This window comes from Crinia signifera, chromosome 9 (genome assembly GCF_055691185.1).
Source record: "Crinia signifera chromosome 9, ASM5569118v1, whole genome shotgun sequence".
NCBI lineage: Eukaryota > Metazoa > Chordata > Amphibia > Anura > Myobatrachidae > Crinia > Crinia signifera.
In genome coordinates, this window is record NC_139225.1 from 115,106,331 (window position 1) to 115,134,113 (window position 27,783).

Here is a 27,783-nt window from a genome sequence, read left to right on the forward strand (position 1 = left end):
AGCCGCGCACAGACAGCGTTACGTAGTCAGTCAGAGCGCTACGCAGTTAGCGTAGTCAGTCAGTCAGCAGTAGCCCTGTATGAGAGACGGAGGTGCATAATGGCAGTGGCGAACCTGACTATGGCAATGGAGCGTCTGACGCTGTTTAATCTGCCGCAGATGGAGGAGGAGGAGGTGGCTTTCTTGCAGACCCACCAGTTCCTGCCGCAGACCATGACCTGCCCCAATGGCCACCCCATGAGGCTGAGTGTAAAGGAGCGCATGTGGCGCTGCCACATTCGCAGCTGCCGCAAGAAGGTGAGCATCAGGTCTGCTCAGTGGTTTCGGGGGTCTCACCTCAGCTTTGTGACCCTCATCCGCTTCATATATTGCTGGGCAGAAGAGCTGACCAGCATTAAATTCTGCGACAGACAGCTGAATATTTCGCAGAAAACAGCTGTGCAATACAATAACTTGATGAGGGAGGCCTGCACGGTGGACCTGCTGGCACAGCCTCAGCGGCGAATCGGAGGCCCGGGTTATGTCGTTGAGGTCGACGAGAGCCTCTATGTAAAGAGGAAAAGTAATGTTGGACGGCTCCTGCCCCAGCAGTGGGTATTTGGGGGCATATCCAGGGAGACCGGGCAGTGCTTCATGACTGCGGTGGAGCGGCGGGATGCGGCCACCCTGATGGCTGCCATCGAGGCCCATGTTGAGCCCGGCACCACTGTGTTTACAGACTGCTGGAGGGCCTATAACACCCAGCAACTCCAGCAGGCCGGTTACGTCCACGGGAAGGTGAATCATAAGTTCAACTTCGTTGACCCGGACACTGGGGTGCACACCCACAATATAGAGCGCCTCTGGGGCAGCTGCAAGTGGCGTAATAAGAGCCAAAGGGGTACTGCGCGCCATCACCTGGACTCCTACCTCCAGGAGTTTATGTGGAGGCAGAGTTTAGGCACCCAGGACCCCTTCCTACGCATCCTACATGCTCTGACCCTGCTCCCCCTGGTCGAGAAGGAGGATGAGAGCGCCGAGCCGGCTGACTCCTCTGAAAGTGCTGGCGGTGACGTCGATGCAGCAGATCCTTCCTGTGCAAGTGCTGGCGGTGACGTTGCGCAGAAGCTCCTTCCTGTTCTACCGATTAATCATGACTTTTTAATTAATGTTGGACTTTTTCTTACGCTGATTACTTACATGTCATTCAAATCATTTATATTCTCCAGTTAGGTTCCAGTTAAATTTCAACAAAAAAAAAGTTAACAGTTGCCGAAAATGTCGTCTTTACTGTCTCAGGTGTGTGAGTGTGCAGGTGTGATTCTCATTCTATTCTCAACTCCACGCCGACGTGGATAGTGGGGGTATGAAAAGGTCATAGGACGCGTACCGCCGCCGCTCGCCACGCTTCGGGTGGGCGTGGATAGTGGGATTTACAAGGTCGACAGCTGTGGCGTCAACTAGTGGCACTGAAGGCGGGTTTTAATAGTGTACCCCTAGACCCACCTAAATTTAGATGCTTTTGCGTCTAAATTTAGATGTACCCCTACACCCAACTAAATCCAGACGCTTTTGCGTCAGGATTTAGAAGCCCCAACACCTTAGCGGCTTGCAAGGCGCCTGGATTCAGACGCTTTAGCGTCTAAATCCAGACTTCCCCGCTTCTTAGCGGCTAGCAGGGACTCGAGATTCAGACGCATTAGCGTCTAAATCTAGCGTATACATAGCGCCTATAGCGGTGTGCCGGGGTGTGTAGTTTAGAAGCCCCGGCACGTCAGCGGTGTGCCGGGGTGTCCACTTTTACATGCCCCCCGTTGTCAGCGGTGCCCAGGCGCTGCCTATTTCACTGTGGAACTACAAGTACCATAGTGACCTGTCAGCGCCTGGGCAGCGCTGCTGCTGTTGCTGCTGCTGTTGCCCGGCGCTACACTGTTAACGTAGCTGTCAATACAGCTACAGCGGCACGAGCACAGTCAGACAGAGCTAGAGCGGCACACGCACAGTTAATCAGAGCCTCTGGCAGGCTGCCAAGTTTCTGAGACAGTGTGTGCGCGCGGCGGCGCCGTGAAACTACACAAGTACCAGCATTACTAATATCACATATAAGAAAAGACACAGAGCATTGATGAGCAGTACTAATATCACATATAAGAATAGACAGAGTATTGATGAGCAGTACTAATATCACATATAAGAATAGACACAGAGCATTGATGAGCAGTGCTAATATCACATATAAGAATAGACACAGAGCAATGATGAGCAGTGCTAATATCACATATAAGAATAGACAGAGCATTGATGAGCAGTACTAATATCACATATAAGAATAGACACAGAGCATTAATGAGCAGCAGTGGCGTAACTAGATACATGTGGGCCCCATAGCAAAAGTTTGTAAGGGCCCCTATTTATCACCTATGCTGAAAAAGATATACAGCACATGTAACTTTGACAGGCAAAGTGGGCCCCTCTCAACTCTGGGACCCATAGCAGCTGCACCCCCTGCACCAATGGTAGTTACGCCCTTGATGAGCAGTACTAATATCACATATAAGAATAGACACAGAGCATTGATGAGCAGTACTAATATCACATATAAGAATAGACACAGAGCATTGATGAGCAGTACTAATATCACATATAAGAATAGACACAGAGCATTGATGAGCAGTACTAATATCACATATAAGAATAGACAGAGTATTGATGAGCAGTACTAATATCACATATAAGAATAGACAGAGCATTGATGAGCAGTACTATTATCACATATAGGAATAGACACAGAGCATTGATGAGCAGTACTAATATCACATATAGGAATAGACACAGAGCATTGATGAGCAGTACTAATATAACATATAGGAATAGACACAGAGCATTGATGAGCAGTACTAATATCACATATAGGAATAGACACAGAGCATTGATGAGCAGTACTAATATCACATATAAGAATAGACACAGAGCATTGATGAGCAGTACTAATATCACATATAAGAATAGACACAGAGCATTGAAGAGCAGTGCTAATATCACATATAAGAATAGACACAGAGCATTGATGAGCAGTACTAATATCACATATAGGAATAGACAGAGTATTGATGAGCAGTACTAATATCACATATAAGAATAGACACAGAGCATTGATGAGCAGTACTAATATCACATATAGGAATAGACACAGAGCATTGATGAGCAGTACTAATATCACATATAAGAATAGACACAGAGCATTGATGAGCAGTACTAATATCACATATACGAATAGACAGAGCATTGATGAGCAGTACTAATATCACATATAGGAATAGACAGAGTATTGATGAGCAGTACTAATATCACATATAAGAATAGACACAGAGCATTGATGAGCAGTACTAATATCACATATAGGAATAGACACAGAGCATTGATGAGCAGTACTAATATCACATATAAGAATAGACACAGAGCATTGATGAGCAGTACTAATATCACATATAGGAATAGACACAGAGCATTGATGAGCAGTACTAATATCACATATAAGAATAGACACAGAGCATTGATGAGCAGTACTAATATCACATATAGGAATAGACACAGAGCATTGATGAGCAGTACTAATATCACATATAAGAATAGACACAGAGCATTGATGAGCAGTACTAATATCACATATACGAATAGACAGAGCATTGATGAGCAGTACTAATATCACATATAGGAATAGACAGAGCATTGATGAGCAGTAGTAATATCACATATAGGAATAGACACAGAGCATTGATGAGCAGTGCTAATATCACATATAGGAATAGACACAGAGCATTGATGAGCAGTGCTAATATCACATATAAGAATAGACACAGAGCATTGATGAGCAGTACTAATATCACATATAGGAATAGACAGAGCATTGATGAACAGTACTAATATCACATATAGGAATAGACACAGAGCATTGATGAGCATTACTAATATCACATATAAGAATAGACACAGAGCATTGATGAGCAGTACTAATATCACATATAAGAATAGACAGAGCATTGATGAGCAGTACTAATATCACATATAGGAATAGACACAGAGCATTGATGAGCCGTACTAATATCACATATAGGAATAGACACACAGCATTGATGAGCAGTACTAATATCACATATAGGAATAGACACAGAGCATTGATGAGCAGTACTAATATCACATATAAGTATAGACACAGAGCAATGATGAGCAGTACTAATATCACATATAGGAATAGACACAGAGCATTGATGAGCAGTACTAATATCACATATAAGAATAGACACGGAGCATTGATGAGCAGTACTAATATCACATATAGGAATAGACACAGAGCATTGATGAGCAGTACTAATATCACATATAGGAATAGACACGGAGCATTGATGAGCAGTACTAATATCACATATAGGAATAGACACAGAGCATTGATGAGCAGTACTAATATCACATATAGGAATAGACACAGAGCATTGATGAGCAGTACTAATATCACATATAGGAATAGACACAGAGCATTGATGAGCAGTACTAATATCACATATAGGAATAGACACAGAGCATTGATGAGCAGTACTAATATCACATATAGGAATAGACACAGAGCATTGATGAGCAGTACTAATATCACATATAAGAATAGACAGAGCATTGATGAGCAGTACTAATATCACATATAGGAATAGACACAGAGCATTGATGAGCAGTACTAATATCACATATAGGAATAGACACAGAGCATTGATGAGCAGTACTAATATCACATATAGGAATAGACACAGAGCATTGATGAGCAGTACTAATATCACATATAAGAATAGACAGAGCATTGATGAGCAGTACTAATATCACATATAGGAATAGACACAGAGCATTGATGAGCAGTACTAATATCACATATAGGAATAGATGCTCCATAGATCATTGTTAAGTGGAATATTAAGATCATTGCTGGCAAATCTTTCCTCTTACAAGATAACCACAGAGAGAAGCACATGAAATGTTCCGTTGCGGAGCATTATAATTGTTTTAATTACATAAGGTCTTTTCACTGAGACAGAACTGAGCATGACGGCATAGTACAAGCTGCTATTACACTGTCACCAATCAAGAGGATCAACACAATACATAGTAATTTCCACCAACAGCTTTTGATTTTTGGAAGCTATGCTCATTACTCCAATGATGTGTTCAGCCCCTCACCTGCAACGTAGTCTGCTCGTCCCAGGGGAAGTAGAGCGTTCAGTTACTGCATGCTAATTCCAGTCTCAGTATTATGCTAGAATCACTGCCGCTTGTCTTTCAATATGAGATAAATGTTATAACAAGAAAATTATATGTTCCGAAACATGAAAAAATGTTGGAAGAGAATATAATGCTGTTGTTATAGCCCTAAATAATATCTGTATACATTGTGAGTTCCAGTGGTGGGGTTGCTCTATTTAAATTTTGCACTGAGCTGCAGACCCACCGCTGGATCCGCCCCTGGAGTTCTGATGTCATAACTTCTCTGGTCAACAGGACAGCTTGGGGACTATGTAAAAACCAGACCCGGACAAGACCCCGGACCACAGGATCGGACATCGAAATCTGCAGTCCAGAACTTGTAGTGTCTGGTCCGGGGGGTGTCTTGTCCTAGTGGATGCCTATGATAGCTTTCACCAAGGACATGGGGAGGGGGAGATTATAGCCTCCCCGTGTGGTCCGGTCCTTCCGGTTTTTGCTACATGCCCAGACCATACAGGGAGGCTTTATGCTTCCTCTCCTCCTCCTCCTCCTCTCCCTGGTGACAGCTGTCATGTGAAGCCCCCCCCCCCTCCCCCAATACCAATACCTCCTCAAACACTTACCAGCTGGTTTAATTGGGTCATTTATAACAGTAGACAAGGCTTAAAGTGGTCATGCAGAGGCGGGGAACCCATTTCTCTGTGCCACATAATTACCCCCCCCCCCCTTCTCCACCCCCTATTAGACAGAGACAGGGCCAGTGGTAGGATTCTGGGCATCCCCATGCAAACTAGAATGCTTTTCTGTGCAGGACCAATGTGGAGGTTAAAATGTTCCACCTCACCATTAGAGGTGGTGGAACTCAGTTCCACCCCGTCCCCCCTCACTTTAACCCCTGGTTAGGAGGATGACTTGGACCTTGGGTTACTTTAGTTGATTGTCCCTGTCTGGATTTTACAATTTGAAATGTATTTTTGTAACCTGCAATACAGGGATGTATTTCCTTACATTCTGTAAATATGTAATTTCCTCACGTACAATAAATTATGAGATATTTTGCTTATAATTCTGCTCCCCAGTTGTTTTTAATTTTGTCTGTTTCAATCAGCATTATTTTTGCAGACCTCACACACATCAAGCAGATAAGGTTGTGTTAGAAGTTACTAATAATAATAATTTTAGATCTATAGCGCTCTTTCACAGAATCTCAAGGCACTTTACACACATCAATTACAAAGCATCTAGTAGAAAAGATTTAAGTATTGCCCACTTTTTACCCGTTATTTTGCCGTTTTTTTTTACCATTGTAAAACGGTAATTTGTGCAGTCTGAAAGGTGCAGAGTGAATTTACCGGTTCTATTGAACTGGTATTTCTACACGGTAATAAAGCAGTGTCCTACCCGTTTCAGACCCTTTTTTTTCATCCACTGTTTTCTATGGGTTAAAACGGGTTCAGAGTTGTGAAGGAACAAAAACTGCATTGAAATACCGTTTAAAGACATGCGATGTGAAAGGGGTTTAGAAACGTTTTAAAATACCTGGTCAAAGTCAGTTTTGCGGTCTGAAAGCAGCATAATACAGCAACACCCAAACCACACATAAATCTAAAAGAACGAAAAGAAAACCTAGGGAGCATTGTAAGCATACTGCGGGGTTGGAGCAGGCATTTTGGGTAATAGCTTATGCGGATTATATATTTAACCCATGAAAGGTACCAGGTGAGGCAGCCATGTTTGGTGCACTAGGTAGGATGGGTGGAATAGGTCACCCAGAAGAGAGCACACAAAATAGGTGGTTGCTGCATCTTCATGCTAGAAGTAGATTTCAGGAATTTGTCCTCACATCCACGAGTGCATCAAGTGAGGCAGCCAAACTACAAAGTTTACACTGTGGGGGGTAAGCCAAACATGGACTATTTTGACACATGTTCTATAGCATGATATACCCTGTATGGATAGATTCACATTAATCACATCCATCCAAGGTAACTGTAGACTAGGCTACTGCTGGCAGGATGTGCAAACAGTGGACGTACAGCACACAGGCATAGCATCAGGGTTTAAAGTGAGGGGGGATGGGGTGGAACTAAGTTTCTAATGGTAGGGGGTACTGAGTTTCCCCTCTACCACGGCCCTGATTCCAACAGAAAAGCCGGTCCCAGCGGCTTCTTCTTCTGGCACATGTATGTGATGTCATGCCACCACTGCCGCTGAAGTGAAGAAGAGCCACTAAGAGGAGAAGGCTCTGTGCTTGCTGAAGACAGAGTGAGAGGGAGCTGGAGGAACTTAGAGTTGGGGAAGTTGCCTGAGGAACAGGGCATGGAGCTGCTGAGGAACATGGACATTGAGCTGCTGGAGTGACAGAGACAGATGTGTAGCAGCACAACTGTGGGTATTATCTGCATACGGGGCACTACTGTGGGTTTTAATATGAATTAGGGGAATAAATGCAGTGTAATGTGCATATGATTGTGCTACTCTGTGTTTATATGTAATTGGCGTTACTATTGTGTGACCACAACCCTTCCTTGTGGGACCATTCTCCCTTTGTAGGAGGTAGGGCGAAAATTCCCTGGCACTGGTCTGCCTATTGAGGAGGGGGGGGGGGGTTGTTAGGGGAAAGGAGTTCCACCACCTCTCCAGGACCACTTTAAACCTTCATTAGCAGCAACACAATGAAAATCTAAAATTACTTTATCTATAAATTGTTGTTTTTTTTTTTTTTTTTTTTTTTTAATAGCAAAAAGCTCCTGGTAAAGAATTATTTAACATGAGCTGCAGTCATTTAAACCTAACCGAGAAAGAATACTTTGGTTTGGAGTTCAAGAATAACTCTGGATACCAAGTAAGTGACTATTTTATATTTTCCAGGCCATACTGTCCCAGTGATCTAGGGATTTCACTAGGGATATTCGTGTACAACACCAGCCTACAATGCACACCCTGCACCCATAAAATGATACTTATTCCTCCCAAAGCAACCAACTCTACAGATAGAAATCACTGGGGAAATGGTGGGGCTATTTTTTTTCCGTTACGTGTGCATTTGCAATGGAGATGTCTTGGGGGTTATTCAGACCTGATTGCACAACTGCGACTTGGCAGTAAGCATGCTTGAGGCTGGGTGTGAGTAACTGTTGCACCCAAATGGACTAGGGCGTCAATGTGTAATGTACTGCGAATGCTGCATCTGGGTGCCCAAAAGCCCCATTTTCTTGCAGACTTCTTTATTCCCACCTCAGGATGGTTTGAGCAGTAATATTGGGCACTCACGGCACTTGCACCATCGGCAGAAACAATTGAATTGGTCTCGTCAGGGGCTATTGAATTCCTCCCACTGACTTATTTCTGTTTCTAGCTATAAGAATGAATAATTAGTGCTAAATACAAGGCCAGATTCTGAGATTTAGCAAAGTGAAAACGCACCTTGTGGGGCATCTGCGAATGGCTTGCAACAATTACGCTGATCGTTGGCTAGCTGCGAATCCATACACAACTCCCTCACCATCAGATGATTTTACAAGTCTGTGTGTAGCCCAAGACCTACTCAGCCAGTGCAATAGAACCAAGCTGATTGAGCCCGGAGCTGACGTCATAGACCCTCCCTGAAAATGCTCGGGAACACCTGCGTTTTTCTGACACTCCCAGAAAAAGTCCGGGTAACAGCAGCTTCCTGTCAATCAATTGTGAACGGCTACCAATCAGAATAGAAGCTGGATTTTGTTCCGTTTACATGCAGAGTCGTTCAATAATCGTCTTCCTTGCAAATTTGCACAGCAACAATCGGGGCTGCATAACCCCCATGGTTTTTTTCATAGCACTGACTTCAACTTTCCTTGTCCCAGTCATGAGGGTGGTCCGTAAACACAACTGGATTCATTGTGGTTTATTGCTAGTGTCACAGTGCCAACTTGTGGTGGCTTCAGGTAAGACAGGTACAGTGACAACAAATTAGTTTCAAATTATTAGCAAATGAATCAAAAGAAACGTCAGCTTTTCCCCACATATTCAGTAATAAATGTTAAATAACGAAAATATATTGCAACCTGATTTACATGAAACCAGTTTTCTCTCTTTACAATGACTTTCACTTAACCTTAATTGGCTCTACCTTTAGTGTGAGAAAATGAGTAAGGGTAGTGCTGTTCCATGGTTCTCAAATCCAAGCCCCAAGTATCCCCAACAAGTCCTGTCTTGTGTATGTATAGATGAGTGTACCCACAAAACACAACGAATTGAAAGTAATTGAGGACTGGGGTTGAGAACCGCTAATTATTATGACTCCCCCATACGGGAAAATGCAATACATTTTATTGATTATTTATGTTAATTTGATTAAATTTAAGGGCTTGGAAGGGTTATCAACTTTGTATCTGCCTGTTACATTTAAAAAAAAAATATCAATTTGTAATAGACCATAAACGTAATGCATGTACTATTTCAGGGTTGCCGACCCTCCCGGAATTCCCGGGAGTCTCCCGAAAATCGTGGGCAACCCTCCCGGAATCTGGGGGACCCCCCTGAGCCCCCCCCGAATCGCAGCATGTAAATGCCGCAATCCACGGGTCTCAGAGGAGGGGGCGGAGCTAAAATGGCACAATTGTGTCATTTTAGCCCCGCCCCCTCCATGGAGATCAGTCATTTCTCCTATTTCCCATAATGGGGGTGGGGCTTAATGACGTCACAGTCAAGCCCCGCCCCCGATCGGGTAAGGAGAGGAGCATTTAAAAGTCGGCAACCCTGTACTATTTATCATCATCATTGTCATTGCAGGTTTGGCTGGGACTTCTGAAACCTATAACCAAACAGGTGAAAAGTAAGTTCAATACCAGTTTTATAATACTTGCTTACTGTTAAGAGGTAATATTTAACCTACATAGATGCGGGTCAACCACATAGCAACCTGTAGAGGTATAGGGCTAGATTCTCTAAACTTCAAAAGTGATAAACCGGAGAGTGATAAACAGCCAGCCAATCAGCTCCTACCTGTCATGTCACAGACTGTGTTTGAAAAATGTCAGACATGAGCTGATTGGCTGGCTGTTTATCACTCTCCTTTTTATCACGTTTGAAGCATAGAGAATCTGGCCCAAAATATTTAATATAACGGTACCATCATACTGAGATTGACATTATATACACTGTGACACTGTGTGCAGTCTACTTTTTTTTTTTTTTTTCAAGATCCTAAAGAAACAATTTTCAAATTTATGGTGAAATTCTTTCTGGTGGACCCAGGACAGTTGCGTGGAGAGCAGACAAGGTAATAGATTCAACATTAGGTGGCTCATGTCCCATGAATGATTCTTGGTTCCTTCTGATAGAACTTATGGATATATCAGAAGCTGCAACACAAACCGAGCTGTGTATGAGCTGTTATGTTCATTGTGTAATTAGAATCGATACCTGAAGAAGTGGCACTTGGGTGGCCCAGAGCTTTACTTGCAATACTACATAATTACTTTGTTTAACAAGTTCCCACAGAAGTTTTAAGAAAGTAAGAAGTATGTGCGCAGTCTACACGCATGCCGAAACCCCAGCCCCCACCCCACCTACTATTGGGAGTCAGCTGCTGAGCAGTGCTAAATAGACTGCAGCCAGAGGAGTTGGGGGCACGGCTAGAGGCTCACAGGCCAGTATCAAAACGTGGGAGTGGCCTCGCAGGAAGACATGCGTATAGGCCATGCCCCCTTTCAGGCTATCCATGCCCCCTAATTTTGAATTCCGAAGGGGTGCGTCTGTGTCCCACATCAATGAGCTTAAAAGTTGAGAGGTATAAAGCCGGGATGTTGTCAATAGCAACCAATCAGATTCTATTTATTGTCTAGAGGGTGCTAAATAAATAAGTAGAATCTGCTATGGGCAACATCCTATCTTCAACAGAACTCCCATCTTAGTAAATGTACCCCATAGGACTATAGTATACTTAAGGAGAGAGTTGGATCCTGCAACCTTTATAGATTTGCCCCTATTGTTCCTCATTTGGCTATGTGTCTTATACCATGGCCAGTCCCACTTACAGTACAACTAGGTATTAGAAGGAGGGTGATGCAGGTTGGGGATTAGAAATGCACTCAGTAATTGTGTTCAGCAGGGTTCCCCAAACACCACAAGTCACCCTGACAGTTTAGGTTTTATGTTTGAACCAAATGTATTGGGAACATGTATGCTGTATCTCCTATCATGCATGTCCTCATTCTGGATCACATTACCATAATTCAGATGTTTCAGTGTTTGGGGATAGAGCAAAGGCTACAAAATGGGGATGGGGGGGTCCTATTTTGTAGTTGTAACGGTTCTAGGGTCTGCATCCGTTGGACGCAGGTTTAATGGTAAGGATGTGAAGATCTAGAGGCCAGCCAGAGTAAGCGTCAGCACACAGGAGACGTACTGTGTATCTCCTACAGACGCCTCCTGCTGCATAATTACATAGAATTGCCCAGCCACTATCGTACGTCTCTGTGTGTTTCATTACAAACGTGAATTAGGCCCATTGCTTATGTAATATCCGGAACACTGATTTCATCTGTATTTTAGTTAAAACGGCAGTAAACATATTTGGTTTCTGAAATATAAAGCTATAAAGTATAAATGCAGATGTTATATGGAGATGTACAAATCACAGATTTTGTCATGTAGTGTTACCACCGTATCCATTTAATTCTGGACACACATGAATTACACAGGTTCTGTGGCTGGCTGACTTGTAGACTCCATTGCCCCTGGTTTTAATCAGCCATAGCACCTGTGTATTTAATACAAGAAAAAATCAACACAGAAAGGTCAACACATGTAAATGTTGACATAAGTGTGGCACTTCATTGGTGTCCATGTCGACACATGAGAATGAATATGAAAACATTCAAAAAGTGAAAAATAAATCTTCAAAAACTCATGTCAACCTTTTTCATTGTCGACCATAGCCATGTCAGTGTTTTGCATGTGCCATTTAATCGTGGGGTTGCCGTGAATGGGGGGGGGGAGGTGGGGGGGTGTCTGCGAATTGCGGGGGGGGGGGGAGGTCACGGGGGTGCCGCAAATCGCCACAAGAAAAAATCAACACAGAAAAGTCAACACATTAAACGTTGACATAAGTGTGGCACTTCATTGGTGACCATGTCGACACATGAGAATGAATATGAAAACAATCTGGAGAATATAAGGGTCTAACAGCTTGGACAAGCGGAGGGGAGTAGACCCATTAAAGGCGATCCCTGCATCAGGATAGAGGGAGGGTTTACTTAATTATTCAATCCATCGTAAGAAAAAAATCCATCGTAAGAAAAAAATCTTAAAATGAAAAATAAATCTTCAAAAACTCATGTCAACCTTTTTCATCGTCGACCATAGCCGTGTCAGTGTTTTGCATGTGCCATTTGATCCTGGGGTTGCTGTGAATCGCGGCGGCTGGGGGGGGTGTCCGTGGGAGGGGGGGTCATGGGAGGGGTGTGTGTGCAATGAATTGCGGGAGGGGGGGTCGCGGGGTGGGTGCTACGAATTGCGGGAGGGGGGGGGCGCGGGGGCTGCAGCGAATCGCGGGAGGGGGGGTCGCGGGCCGGGGGGTTTGCCGCGAATCACGGGAGGGGGGGGCGGGAATCACAGGAGGGTCACGGGGGTGCAGGGGGGATGGGCGCGGGGGGTTGCAGCGAATCACGGAAGGGGGGGACGCGGGGGCGGGCTGCCACGAATCGTGGGAGGAGGGGGGTCACGGGGGGTGGGGTGCCCCGAATCGCTGGAGGGGGGGTCATGGGGGCTGTGGTTTCTGCAAATCTGGGGGGTGGGGGTGCCGCGAATCGCTGGAGGGGGGGTCGTGGGGGCTGTGGTTTCTGCAAATCTGGGGGGGGGTGCCGCGAATCGCGGGGGGGGGGTCGCGGGGGGGTGGCGCGAATCGCGGGAGGGGGGGTCGCGGGGGGGTGCCGCGAATCGCGGGAGGGGGGGCGGCGGGGGGCGCTCACCTGGTGTGTCTGGTGAGTAGCTGTGTCTTTGCTGGGTAACATGGGGAGGCAGAAGGTGTCTCACTGGGCTGGTTCTCTGTCATGTGAGTCAGTCATGTGAGTCAGAGGCTCCACCCAGCGTTAGAGAGTCAGACACACTTTGAGTGACAGATGTAGCCAAATATATAAGAGATGTGTCCAGAATTAAAGGTATGAGGTGGTAACGCCATTGTCATGGGATGGACATTCCCAGGGATAGAGGGACCAAGTCATCAAATAAGATATAGTCTGTATTCCATGTATGTATTATTTTAACAAGGATCTAAAAAAGATTATTTATCTAACTTGTATGCAAATTACATATTCATGTTCTAGTGCAGTGGTTCTCAACCTCAGCCCTCAAGTACCCCCAACAGTGCATGTTTTCCAGGTCTCCACACCAGAATCACAGGTGGCATGAATCGCTCCACCTGCGGTCTTTTAAAATATGTCAGTGAGTAATGAGTGCACCTGTGCCCCTGCCGGGTGACCTGGGAAATGTGAACTGTTGGGGTACCGAGGTTGAGAACCACTGTGCTAGTGTATGTTCCTGTCATACATTTACACCTCTTGCTACCTGTCCAGGTATCTCTTTGCTCTTCAAATGAAAAAAGACTTGGCATCTGGAAAACTCTCTTGCAATGACAACAGCGGTGCATTAATGACTTCTTACGTACTGCAGGGTAAGCAGTTATTATACATGGGTGCAGTGGCGTCCATAGTTGCCTACCCTCCTGCATTCTGCAGGAGACTCCCTGAAATAACAGCAATCTCCCTCTCTCCCTCATTAGTCTATCAATCTCCCTCATGTCACCTAGGCCACGCTGGGAAAAAAGGAATGAGAGATAGATACATTAACATTGACTCATCAGCACCATTTCCCAGCACTTTACCAAGTATAGTATCTCTTACTAACTGCTTTGGGGCTCATCTACATTTGGATATAAGTCATTTTAAATGATGCCTCTCAGATGTAGCAGTAGACACCCACGCTTCTAGGTGCCACGTTCACAATCTCTGCATATAAGGAACTAGCCATGCCCTTTAGGTAGAGCATGTCACGCCCCCTCAGTGGGGCGCCTTGCAAAATTCGATTACCAACTGTAATCTCCCTGAAACTAGTTTACAAAAGTAGACAAGTATGGTGGTGTCACATTATACACAACAGTTCTTACACAATGTAGGGTAAGCAATTATTATTATACATGGGTGCAGTGGTGTCACATTATACACCACAGCTCTTACATACTGCGGAGCAGTTATTATACATAGGTGCGGTGGTGTCACATTATACACCACAGCTCTTACACACTGCAGGGTAAGCAGTTATTATTATACGTGGGTGCAGTGGTGTCACATTATACACCACAGCTCTTACATACTGCAGGGTAAGCAGTTATTATTATACATGGGTGCAGTGGTGTCACATTATACACAACAGTTCTTACACACTGCAGGGTGAGCAATTATTATTATACATGGGTGCAGTGGTGTCGCATTATACACCACAGCTCTTACGTACAGTACTGCAGGGTAAGCAGTTATTATACATGGGTGCAGTGGTGTCACATTATACACAACAGCTCTTACATACTGCAGGGTAAGCAGTTATTATACATGGGTGCAGTGATGTCACATTATACACCACAGCTCTTACATACTGCAGGGTAAGCAGTTATTATTATACGTGGGTGCAGTGGCGTTACATTATACACCACAGCTCTTACACACTGCAGGGTAAGCAGTTATTATACATGGGTGCAGTGGTGTCACATTATACACAACAGCTCTTACATACTGCAGGGTAAGCAGTTATTATACATGGGTGCAGTGGTGTCACATTATACACAACAGCTCTTACATACTGCAGGGTAAGCAGTTATTATACACTAGGTGATTCATCGCGCCCTACGGGCGCTCTTCACACCGTCGGAAGGGGCTGCGCCCCCTTAATTTGTGAACGTTTGTATATGAGAAATATGGTTAGAATTGTATGAAAGATGCCCTGTATTGCAACTTAGGTGTCCGCGAATCGCAGGAGGGGGGGTCGCGGAGGGTGCCGCGAATTGCAGGAGGGGGGGTCGCGGGGGGTGCCGCGAATTGCAGGAGGGGGGGTTGTGGGGGGGTGGATGCTGTGAATCGCGGGAGGGGAGGGATTGCAGAGAATCGCGGGAGGGGGGTCGCGGGGTGGGTTGCCGCAAATCGCGGGAGGGGGGTTACGGGGGGCGGGGGTTGCGGCGAATCATGGTAGGGGGGGTCGCGGGGGGTGTGCCGTGAATCACGGGAGGGGGGGGTCACGGGGTGGGGTGCCGAGAATCGCGGGGGGGTGTGTGTGTGCCGTGAATCGCGGGAGTGGGGGTTGCGGGGGGGGGGGGGGGGTGTGACGCGAATCGCCACAAGAAAAAATCAACACAGAAAGGTCAACACATGTAAATGTTGACATAAGTGTGGCACTTCATTGGTGTCCATGTCGACACATGAGAATGAATATGAAAAATTCAAAAAATGAAAAAAAAAACTTCAAAAACTCATGTCAACCTTTTTCATTGTCGACCATAGCCGTGTCAGTGTTTTCCATGTGCAATTTAATTCTGGAGCTGCCGCGAATCGCGGGGGGGTGCCGTGAATTGCGGAAGGGGGGGTCGCGGGGGTGGGTGCCGCGAATCGCGGGAGGGGGGGTTACGGCAAATCATGGGAGGGGGGGTCGCGGGGGTGTGCCGTGAATCACGGGAGGGGGGGTCACGGGGTGGGGTGCCGAGAATCGCGGGGGAGGTGTGTGTGTGTGCCGTGAATCGCGGGAGTGGGGGTTGTGGGGGGGGTGTGACGCAAATCGCCACAAGAAAAAATCAACACAGAAAGGTCAACACATGTAAATGTTGACATAAGTGTGTCACTTCATTGGTGTCCATGTCGACACATGAGAATGAATATGAAAATATTCAAAAAATGAAAAAAAAAAACTTCAAAAACTCATGTCAACCTTTTTCATTGTCGACCATAGCCATGTCAGTGTTTTCCATGTGCAATTTAATTCTGGAGCTGCCGTGAATCACGGGGGGTGCCGCGAATTGCGGGAGGGGGGGGGTCGCGGGGTTGGGTGCCGCGAATCGCGGGAGGGCGGGGTTCACAGGGGTTCCGGTGGGGGGTTGCCGCGAATTGCGGGAAGTGGGGGGTCACGGGGGGTGCCGCGAATCGCGGGAGGGGGGGTTGCGGGGGGGTGTGACGCGAATCGCCACAAGAAAAAATCAACACAGAAAGGTCAACACATGTAAATGTTGACATAAGTGTGCCACTTCATTGGTGTCAACCTTTTTCATTGTCGACCATAGCTATGTCAGTGTTTTGCATGTGCCATTTAATCCTGGGGCTGCTGCGAATTGCGGGGGGGGGGGGGGGTGGTGCCGCGAATCGCGGGAGGGGGGTCGCAGGGGGGGTGCCGCCAATCGTGCAAGGGGGGGTCGCGGGGGGGGTTCTTTTTGCCGCGAATCGTGGGAGGGAGGTCGCGGGGGGGGGGTGGTTTTTCCGCGAATCGGGGGGGGGGGTGTGTCACGGGGGAGGGTTTGCCGCGATTCGCGGGAGGGGGGGGTCGCGGGGTGGTGGTTATGCCGCGAATTGCGGGAGGGGTCGTGGGGGGGGTTCTTTTTGCAGCGAATCGCGGGAGGGGGGGTCGCGGGGGTGTTTTTACTGCGAATCGCGGTAGGGGGGGTCGCGGGGGAGCGGGTGTTTTTGCCGCGAATCGCGGGAGGGGGGGCGCGCGGGGGGGAGGTTTTGCCGCAAATCGCGGGAGGGGGGCGCTCACCTGGTGGCTGTGGAGTAGCAGTGCTGGGCAACATGGGAAGGCAGTGGGTGTCTGGCACTGTCTGTGGGCTCACTGGGCTGGTTCTCTGTCAAATACCTCCCAACATGACCCTCTCCAGGAGGGACACAATGCTCTGTTTCTAGACTTCCCCTTAATGTATGATTGCCATCACCTGTTTTAAACAGGTTAATTTCTCAGAAAGGTGTTCAGCACAGATGAAGGCAATCACACATTAAGAGGAAAGTCCAGGAACAGAGCGTTATAGACACAGACACCCACTTTGAGTGACAGATGTAGCCAAATATATAGGAGATGGGTGCAGTGATGTCACATTATACACCACAGCTCTTACATACTGCAGGGTAAGCAGTTATTATTATACGTGGGTGCAGTGGCGTTACATTATACACCACAGCTCTTACACACTGCAGGGTAAGCAGTTATTATACATGGGTGCAGTGGTGTCACATTATACACCACAGCTCTTACATACTGCAGGGTAAGCAGTTATTATACATGGGTGCGGTGGTGTCACATTATACACCACAGCTCTTACATACTGCAGGGGAAGCAGTTATTATACATGGGTGCAGTGGCGTCACATTATACACCACAGCTCTTACATACTGCAGGGTAAGCAGTTATTATACATGGGTGCAGTGGTGTCACATTATACACCACAGCTCTTACATACTGCAGGGTAAGCAGTTATTATACATGGGTGCAGTGGTGTCACATTATACACAACAGCTCTTACATACTGCGGAGCAGTTATTATACATGGGTGCAGTGGCGTCACATTATACACCACAGCTCTTACACACTGCAGGGTAAGCAGTTATTATACATGGGTGCAGTGGTGTCACATTATACACAACAGCTCTTACATACTGCAGGGTACAGTTGCCACATCATGCATCATCGATTCTGACACTCCCAGAAAACGGCGGCTTCCTGCCAGTCAACTTCCAGACAGTTTACGGCTATACGGGATCACACATGCGCGCTACGATGCGTATGCATATGGTCATTTAATATTGGTTGATCTGTGAATTCACTGATCAGCAACGAACTCTGAGTCCAACCCCACCATAGTTTCTGCGCATCAAAATAAGGCTGTGTTTTATATGGATGGACATTTTACTGTTGATGTCCCTTCATGTAGGGGGTTTACTCCGTTACCTGTGCACCATTTAGGGCCAAAGGTAGCCGTAAACTAGCACTAAGTGAATTTGCAGGTTAAAGAGCTGTGTGTAACACTGTATACTGTATATGTCCCAGACTTGCAAAGAATAAGTAAACTAAATCTTACATTTGTGTATTAATAAAGCGGAGTTGGGAGATTTTGAGGAGGAGACAGCCAGGAAACACCTGGAACAGAACCAATACTTGCCGAACCAAGAATATCTGGACAACAAGATCCTCAAATACTACCAGAGGCACGTGTAAGTAACCTTATTGAAATGATTTGAGGAAATCAGTTCAAATATAATCTTTTTAAACATTTTACTTTAAATATGACATCACTATACAATCTTGGTAATTAAGGAAAGGGCAAAAGTAATCTTAATGAAATATGCATTAGCCACAAACTCACTTTTATCGTGCTGGGTGCTTGGGGTACAGTTCTAGTTGGAGACATTGAGTGTGTGGGGACAGGTCTGGTGGGTGATCTTGAGCAGGGATGTGTGGTGGGGTAAATGGCTGAGGAGTCTCTGGCAAGTACCAGAGCCCGATTTGCACACGATATATGAGCCCAGGGGTACATGCCGGCATTATACACAGGTGCAGAAGTATATAGTGCTGGAGATTTGCTGAGCTTCGATAAGAGAGGTGCAGAAAAGGTAGCCAGGTGAGGCACTGCCTCACCTGCCATAGACTTTTTACTCCAGAGTTTTGACTATAAAAATGATTAGAGTAATAAGAATTTTTTTATATATTTTTTGTATTTTTGACATACTTTATAAATTCAAAACTCCGGCATATACGTAAGCATGACAGGAGAGGCTGTGCCTCACCTGCCTCACCCCACCGCACGCCACTGATGTTGAGTGTGCAGGGACAAATCTGGAGGGTGACAGTAAATGTGTGGGGACAGGTCTGGTGGGTGACATTGAGTGAGCGGGGACAAATCTGATGGGTGTAGAAGAGTTTGTGTGTGTGTGTGTGTGTGTGTGTGTGTGTGTGTGGGGACGACAAATCTGGTGAGTGACGGTGATTATGCGGGGATGAATTTGTTTGTGTGTGTGTGTGTGTGCGGGGACAAATCTGGTGGGTGACGGTGAGAGGGTGAGTGTGCAGGGATGTCTGAGTGTGTAAGGATTGATCTGCTGGTTGAGGGTTAGTATGTGGGGTCAGGTCTGGTGGGTTACAGTGAGTGTGTCTATTGTGGAAGGGTTATATGGGCAATGGGCCAGCTCCGACTCTGCAGGCAAGACACCAACTGGCTCACCCTGCACATCCTGTGCACCCACTCTCCTCATCCTTATTGCACCTCTGGGAGCCATGGGCTGTCATCTCTTATAGCTGTACTGGGACCAAGAGGGTGAGGCTGCTGCTTTTTGCCCTCCTCGTGCAGCTATCACTGACGACGCGCCGCGGCTCCCAGAGGTAGAATAAGGATGAGGAGAGCGAGTGTGCAGGATGGGCAGGGAGCTGCAATGCAATGCAAAAAAAAAAAAGAGATAATAATACTAAGTGTGCCTCAGTGCCCTTAGAAAACACCCCCACCACCGCCCCCAACAGAAAATTCCATTTGCCCCTGTTTACATACAACCGTAAATGCCCAGGAGTGGTAATGCTACACATTACTTAATGTCAGTGTTCTAGTGTTGGGGATAATTACAGTCATCACGGAAAACATTTGACACTGTCTGTGTTCAGGTCTGCTCACTCTCCACCTAGAAACTGATGAGCCTTACAGCTTGTAATCCCTTTATAGCTACTCTAGCCCTAATGTGAAAGAAATAGGATTATGTCATGTAGCTCCAGGGCTTGGTGTGTAGAGGGACCTGCTGCAATACAACTGAAAGCATTGTCCCCAGTCTGGAGGATATAACTGAGCAAGCTCCTATATGATCCAGTGAACAGTTTCTCAGTACCACTTCCTCTTACAGCACAACCAGGGCCATAACTAGTTGTGGTTGAGTTGTGCTGCCACTCAGAGCTTATGTGGCCTGTAGAGCTGCCCTGAGCATCCTTCGGACACTCCATCTACTACTCTTCTCCCTGGTCTTCCTGGACCTTCCCCACATGAGGTCACATAAACATAACTGGTCTATAGCAGGGCATGCTCACATAGGCAAAGTTCAGAGAGGACATGTCAGCGCTTGCTCTGGAGACTTGGTTAGGAGAAAACCAATATATTTTACTGAGAAAATGCAGAGCTGCTGCTCTTGATCTAGGCCTGTTGAGTTTAAAGCGGTGGTTGAACCCGGCACAGTTCCAGCATTGACACGTGTACACACACTTCTGATGCCGATGGAATTGATCAATGGAGGGGGAAGAGCATTTTGCAGCATGGACCTCGTTCACGAAGTGCTCCCTCGTCTGTATATGCAGGATAATGGAGGGCATTGTTAATGACCCACAGGAGCAGTCATGCATGCCAATATTTGGCAAACACACAAAGCATCATTTTCAAAAATACCCTGTCGGCCTTTGCTATGTCGACTTTTTTGACCCTGTCTATCTTAGATACAGTCATCCTTTTTTACTGGCAACCTTTTGCATGTTGAGAATATGGGGTCAATCGATTCATCGTCTATCTAAAACCTGTACTGTAGATCTATTTTTACTACACCCTTAGAGAACTTTATATATTAAATATGAAGCAGTAATGTCATCCAAAGATTTTTTTTCAGTTCGTTCCCTTTTCTCCATTACCAATTTTCTCATTGAAATTAAAAAAAAATTATCAACTGCATAACTAGTGAATTGTATGGGCTCAAGTTTCAAATAACCTGCTGTTCCAGGTTCGCTTTGAGTAGGGAGCTGGGACTTCTGAATAGAACCACCCTAACCGCCCACCGCTGACCACTACCATGGCCATGTGGCCAATGAGGCACAGATGGATGTCATAAATGGACATGGATTGGCTGTGGAGAGAGTGCTGATGCATTATATCTGAAGGATAGTATGAGTGGCTGAGTGGGTTGGCTGCTGGGATGGTGTAAATAGCTAGGACCAAGTGAGTTTAGTAACATGGTGATCATCTTAGTGACAATACAGTAGAGTAACCCTCTGGTCATACACCTACAGATTTATTGTCCAATGGCTGGTTGGAACTCAGATCTGGAAATTTATGGGAGCAAATGACAGTTGACTATTTGTTTTTAAATGCTGGAAAACTGACAACAATGGTCATTCAGATACTACCAGATGTATGTTTTAAACAGACAATAAATCAGTGTTTAGCCAGCTGTATTTGGACCTCAGCTTGTACTCTTGTATATTTTTACTTAGAGGGAAATCTCCAGCTGAGTCAGACATGCAGCTGCTGGACATAGCACGGAAGCTTGACATGTATGGAATACGGCCTCATCAAGCCATCGATGGAGAGAACATGCAAATCAACCTAGCAGTGGCTCATATGGGCGTCCTAGTGTTACGGGTCAGTCATTTAAACCATGTGTAAGTCTGATGTTGCAGATACCTTGACATCTTATGTAGAGCTCATACTGATTGAGAGAAGAAAAGGATTGTGCCATCCCCACAAGTATTTCAGATTACTCTGAATGGTCAGAGACACCGCAGATGAATCTCTTGCAGTACGGACTCATTAGGCCACAGCAGGTGGCCGCACATGATTTGTGAATCTAGGTTCATATAGGAACTCATTCTGAAGCTTTACATTGAGGTAGTACTCCCCTCTACTACACACTCATACGGCAACACACAAACACACAAACGTCACCCAAACAAGAAGAACACTGAAAGTGATTAGTCATCATGAGTTGTATGACATATTATGTCGACATTCTATGAATGTCAACAATTTAAATCCTGATATTGCCAGAATGTTGACAGTGCAATCTTGCATTCACTTTAAATGTAGTCCAAACTACAGTCTAATCCTTACCCAAAAATCTTTTGTTGTGACAGACAATATGGACATTCGGATTGCATAAGGTCAGTATGGTAAAATACACCAATAGGCAAATCAGTTAATGATTTCACATGTAAATTGTCCATGTAGATATTGTTACATTCACCGAGATGGCCTTAGACTTCATAACAATAAACAGAACTCATAAACATTACTAAGGCTCTGTTCTAGGTCCTCTTCTTTTCTCTCTCTCTATATGGGCCAGATTTACTTAGCTTGAACAGTGATAGAGTGATAAACCACCAGCCAATTAGCTGCTAACTACCAGGTCACAGGCTGTGTTTAAAAAATGACAGGTATGAGCTGATTGGTTGGTGGGTTATCACTCTCCATTTTATCATTTTCAAGTCTTATTATATCTCGTCCTAGAGGTGAGCTCATTTGCCTTCCAATATAACCTCTATGCTGATTATAATCAAATCTACCTCTCCATTTCTGATCTCTTTCCCTCTCTCCTCGTATTTCCAACTGTCTCTCCGCTACCTCTTCTTGGGTGTCCCAGCGCTTTCTTAAACTAAACATGTCTAAGAGCTGATAATATTCCCTCCCTCCCGCATGACTTTACCTACAACAATATTACTATCTATTTATGGAACAACTATCATCTCTAGCCATAAAGTACACTGCCTTGGTGGTATTCTTAATTCATTGCTCTCTTTTAAACCACACATTCAACACATCACAATCTTGTTGTTTCCACCTCAAAAATATTTCTAGGTTCAGGCCCTATCTCACTCAGGATGCTACAAAGACCCTCGTCCACTTAATAATCATCTCCCGATTGGATTTTTGTAATCTCTTACTTTCTGGCCTCGATGTCAAACACCTCTCTCCACTTCAATCTATCCTCAGTGATGCTTCCTGGCTCATCTTCTGCCTTGCTCATCTTCTGCCCTGCTCATCTTCCTCTCCAAACATACTAATTTCCCTGGCCTTATAATAGTTCAAACCTCACGCATAAGAGATAATCTTTAATAATCCAGTATTTCATTTGTAAATTTTAATAAAGGTACCCATTAAAATACTTTTAAAATACTACTGACGGAGAGATTATTGGATTGGTGGAATCCTGTACACATTTACCAAATTCTTGCTCGGTGTGTACTTTCCTTTGAACTTTAAAATGGGATCAGAAGGTTGGGAACTATGCAGAACACGCTATATCATTCGGGAGTGGTATCAATCGGGATCCCGACGGTCAATATCCTAACATCAGAATCCTGACTGCCTGTGCTCCGACATGGGGGTGAGCACTCCACAGGTTCTATTCTCCCTTATGCGGGTCATGGACCTGTCAGTCGGGATCCCCGTCAGGCATTTAAACAGTCAGGATTCCAATGTCAGAATACTGACCGTCAGAATCTCGACTGTCTCGGCTGTCCGGCAGTCAACCGGCCCCCATATCATTCAATGGATCATGAGTGTTTGTAACTTTTTCAATTAAGATGCTTCTGCATACACACTGTTTAATTATCTGGACAATCACTCAGTTATCGTCTAATAGGCCCCACAATTGGATAGAATGTACATACCTAGTGTGTACCTAACACCAACTACAGTACTTACATTGAAATGCCAAAAGTCATGTGATAGGTGCCCACTATCATGTAGTAGGTATAAGTACAGCAATTCAACTTGGCATTGATTCCACAAATGGATGAAAGACCTCTGGAGAGATGTTGACCCATCCTGACTGGTTGGCTTCCTACAGCTCCCAGATATTGTGTGCGAATGGAACTCCCCACTATGGGCTAGATTCAGACTCTAGCCCAAACTTTGCACATTACAATTGGCGGCATGTGAGCTGCTGGCAAACCCCCAACCCCTCTGAGAAAAACTCAATGTTCCTAAAACATAGAAATCATTAATAACATGCTATATAACACATGAGCATATCTCAAAATAATACAAGAAGAGAAAGAGTAAGCTGCACTGTGCGGTTATCATGTCCTCATCTGTGTATAACTCTGACAAATTTGTTGTATCTTGTGGACAAAATAGGTTTTCACTAAAATGTTTTTCTTTTACAGGGAAACACCAAGATTAACACCTTCAATTGGGCCACTATTAGGAAGCTGAGTTTCAAAAGGAAACATTTCCTGATCAAACTTCACCCACATATTGATGTGAGTGGTATTTTAGTGCATCAGTTCCCTGACCACAATGGACCTCATTTACAAAATGCATTGTATACTGTTAGGAATGCCACCAAGGTGGTATAGGTGGCACTGTCGCACTTGCCCAGCAGTACTTAAAGCCTACTGCAGGCTAAGGCTTCACCTATAGTTGCCACTTTCCCCCGGTGGATTAGGTCCACCAGGTACTGGGGTGCCACCAGGTCTTAAAGTGGACAAGGCTGTTACAGGAGGCTGGGCAAGGCAAATTCAGGACTGGAGTCAGACTGGGACAAAGAAGGAAGGACCAGACACACACGGCAAACAATAGACACTTCTGTGTGCGACTAGCACGGGACCACTGCAGCAGATAGTATACAGGAGCACCACAGCACTGGAGATAGAATTACCAAGCACTGGGCAGTGAACCACAATGGCCGAGGTGTAAGTGATACAGTCACTGATAACATCGAAATACAATGCGGACAGACAGATGGACCGGAATGCAGAGCAATACCAGTTACAGAAACATAGACAAGCAGGGCTGTTAGGCGGAAGTAATCGCTAATAGCGACACAGTACTGGTAAACAAACAGGCAGACAGACAGGCTCCAGTAGTGGAGTAGACACAGACAGTACATATATTACATAACTGAATAGACGCTACTAGCGACACAGACAGACATTCAGCAGGACCAGACTGTGGGGCAATACTGGTTACAGACGAACAAATGGGTGAAAACACAGGTACATAAACAAAAGCTCTTAACAGAGCCATTATAGGCTAGAACACCCAGGATCAGGCACTTGCAGGGAAATGGCAAGCTTAGAGGATCTCAGGGTACAAAGGCTAGTCAGTATTAGATAGAATCAGGATCAGGGTTAGTAAGGAAAGACTGAGTATGATCTGCTGCAATATCAAGAAACAAGCAGCACAGAGCTTAGGGCAGGCTGGGTAATATAGGAAGCAATATTGAATCAGAACAGATGGAATGGACAAGCCCCCTAAATGAGGAAAGTCACTGCAGGTGAGCAGCCTGACATGCAAGACAGAGTGCTAATTGCCTAATTATGTGACAGGTGAACTGCGCACAGAACAAATAGAAGAGTCAGGCTGCATTTACACAGACCCGCCAGAGGCAGCTCGTAACATGTACATAGCACAAAAATCATTTGTTTTGCAATCGAGAGTTTAGAGGTTTGCCTCACACTTATGTCCACACTAAAGCTGGGCATACACTACTGCGAATTGACACAGCAGTGTACTCCCAGCCGATCACCCGCGAGCTGCCTGGGACCTTCCTGGGCAGCAGGGTCAAATGCAATCCATCACAAGATGTCCTTTAACTTGTGGCGGAAGGCATGCGACCACGGTTTCCCACCCGGCCCCCCTCCAGGAGGGAGGTCAGACCTGCATGCTAGTCCGACCTCCAACTCAAGTCCGATGCGCACGCATCTGACCTGTGGGGACATCACACTGACCCAATTTGGGCCAATTTAACGTCCTGTTCCGTCAGTAACGGGTGAAATTGGCCCAAATTGAGTTAGTGTATGGGGGTCCTTCACTCTACTTTTGGGAACACCTTCGTAATCTCAAACTGTGGCTACATTTGCTGAGAGATTACATTGATATCACAGTCACTTTTCTTCAGGGTCTTAGTAAAGGTTCCAGGTGCCCTAGGCTACACATATAGCTCCCCATGTAATGCTGCAAAACACACATGTATGGGTGCTCTGGGACTCGCCAGTCATACTGGCCATGTGTACGTTATGAAGGTTATACAACTGGCATACAACTTGACTAGATAAAACTAGAAATCAGGTGCTGAATTGCATATATATGGGTATAAAGTACAGTCGTATATATATAAATAATAATTTATCCTGAGCTGCTGGTCTTTTTAGATGTATCAATGTACATACCTTAAACAAAGACCACATACGTGAGTTCAGGATCAGGTAGAAAAATACACCAACTAAAGAATTAAAACTGTAATTAGCTTAATGAGCACCATGGACCATTTTCACATGCACATAACAATAGACAAACTATATTTATAAATATACAATTTTATTGGAAAATGTTGGTTGTTTGGGTGGACACCTTAATTGTATAAAACAATAATATTTAATAAAACATAAACTTAAAATTAAACAGCACAAATAGATAAAAACTTTTTGGTAATAAAGCTTCTAATTACTCTTTTAGTAATACTTCTTTCATTTGTATTGAAGTAAATGTGTCCATTATCCAGCTTAGGCAAAGTAACACATTCCAATTCATTTGGTTGATCTCAAGGAGTAAATCAACTACATGCAGCTCCAGGGCTTGCTCCATCTGACTGGGACTCGGCGGTGGGGAGCGGAAACCCTGCCTGTCTGCTTCAGGGAGATGGGCACGGTTAAGAAGGGGGGTGCAATGGGAACTGTCAGGGAGCTCAGTCTGAACGGGGCGTGTGAGTGTCTCCTGCGCGTGCCCCCTTCCGGCGGCTGGTGAATCTATCGCCAGCCGCTGGCTGAATGAGTGGCGCTACATCTGTATGTCCCATTCTCATAAATAGTTCAGTTAGCCGCTTACCTGCTAGGGGATGTAAGTTTACGGCACCCACCGTGGGCGGTGGAGGGCTGTGCTTGTCTACCGGAGTCTTAGTGAGAATAGATGTATGTGGATGTCACTTCTCTAACCCGTGACATCACTGACTCCGGGATATGCTGGAGTGCGCAGGCACAGTACTCTCAGCGGGGAGTTCTGTAGTGGAGGAGCTTGGTGACCTGGGGGCTGATGGATGAAGACGGGGATCATGTCTCCGTTCTCCTCAGATCTCATACACAGCAGCTGTAATTAGGCAGTTGTTAGACTTGAATTTGCCGTCCAATGGAAAGACAATGTGGTTCTCCAATGCAGTTAGTAATGAATGGTGGAAGTCTCTCAGCTGGTACCGGATCACAAGTTTGGATGTAGAAAGCTGGGTAGTACAATCTCTAACCGGTTTCACTATTCTAAGGAACTTTTTCAAAATCCAGGTTTCCAGACAATAACTTTTACGTCAGGTACATTATTAGGTAGCAAATAAAAAAAGTGCCTCCAACCCCATCAGATGTGTCAAAGTATAGAAAAAAATATGTATTAAAAAAAATGAATCTGTAAAACAAGTGACTGATTCATTGCTTCACATCTGAAATGTTCTGCTCTGGATTATTCTACCGGCAGACCCTGTGTAAAGACACCCTAGAATTCACCATGGTGAGCCGGGATGCCTGTAAAGCTTTCTGGAAAACCTGTGTGGAGTATCATGCCTTTTTCCGCCTGTCCGAGGAACCCAGGTGTAAACCCAAACCATTCCTGTGCAGTAAAGGCTCCAACTTCAGATACAGGTAAAAAATAAAATAGTATCTTGTATCCTCTGTGCTGGGGTTCGCACAGTGCTCATTGGTATTTTTCATTCACAAAACAGAATAATATAATGAGTACATCTGTGAATATATGCATCACCCCCTGACATCATATAATCACACCATGTCCTATTACCCTAACCATAAGATACGCACGTGATCAGTGCAAATAGA

General features: G+C 45.3%; 1 protein-coding gene across 1 annotated transcript in view; it reads left to right on the forward strand.

Moving 5' to 3' along the window:
* Positions 1–261: 261 nt before the first annotated feature.
* Positions 262–27,783, forward strand: part of FRMD7 (FERM domain containing 7) — a 32,456-nt gene continuing 4,934 nt past the window's right edge. The window contains exons 1-9 of the mRNA XM_083160745.1: positions 262–777; positions 7,964–8,068; positions 9,997–10,039; positions 10,408–10,486; positions 13,782–13,879; positions 18,326–18,440; positions 21,460–21,607; positions 24,133–24,228; positions 27,428–27,591. Coding sequence (XP_083016871.1) covers positions 262–777; positions 7,964–8,068; positions 9,997–10,039; positions 10,408–10,486; positions 13,782–13,879; positions 18,326–18,440; positions 21,460–21,607; positions 24,133–24,228; positions 27,428–27,591 — 1,364 coding nt within the window. The remainder of the gene's footprint in view (positions 778–7,963; positions 8,069–9,996; positions 10,040–10,407; positions 10,487–13,781; positions 13,880–18,325; positions 18,441–21,459; positions 21,608–24,132; positions 24,229–27,427; positions 27,592–27,783) is intronic.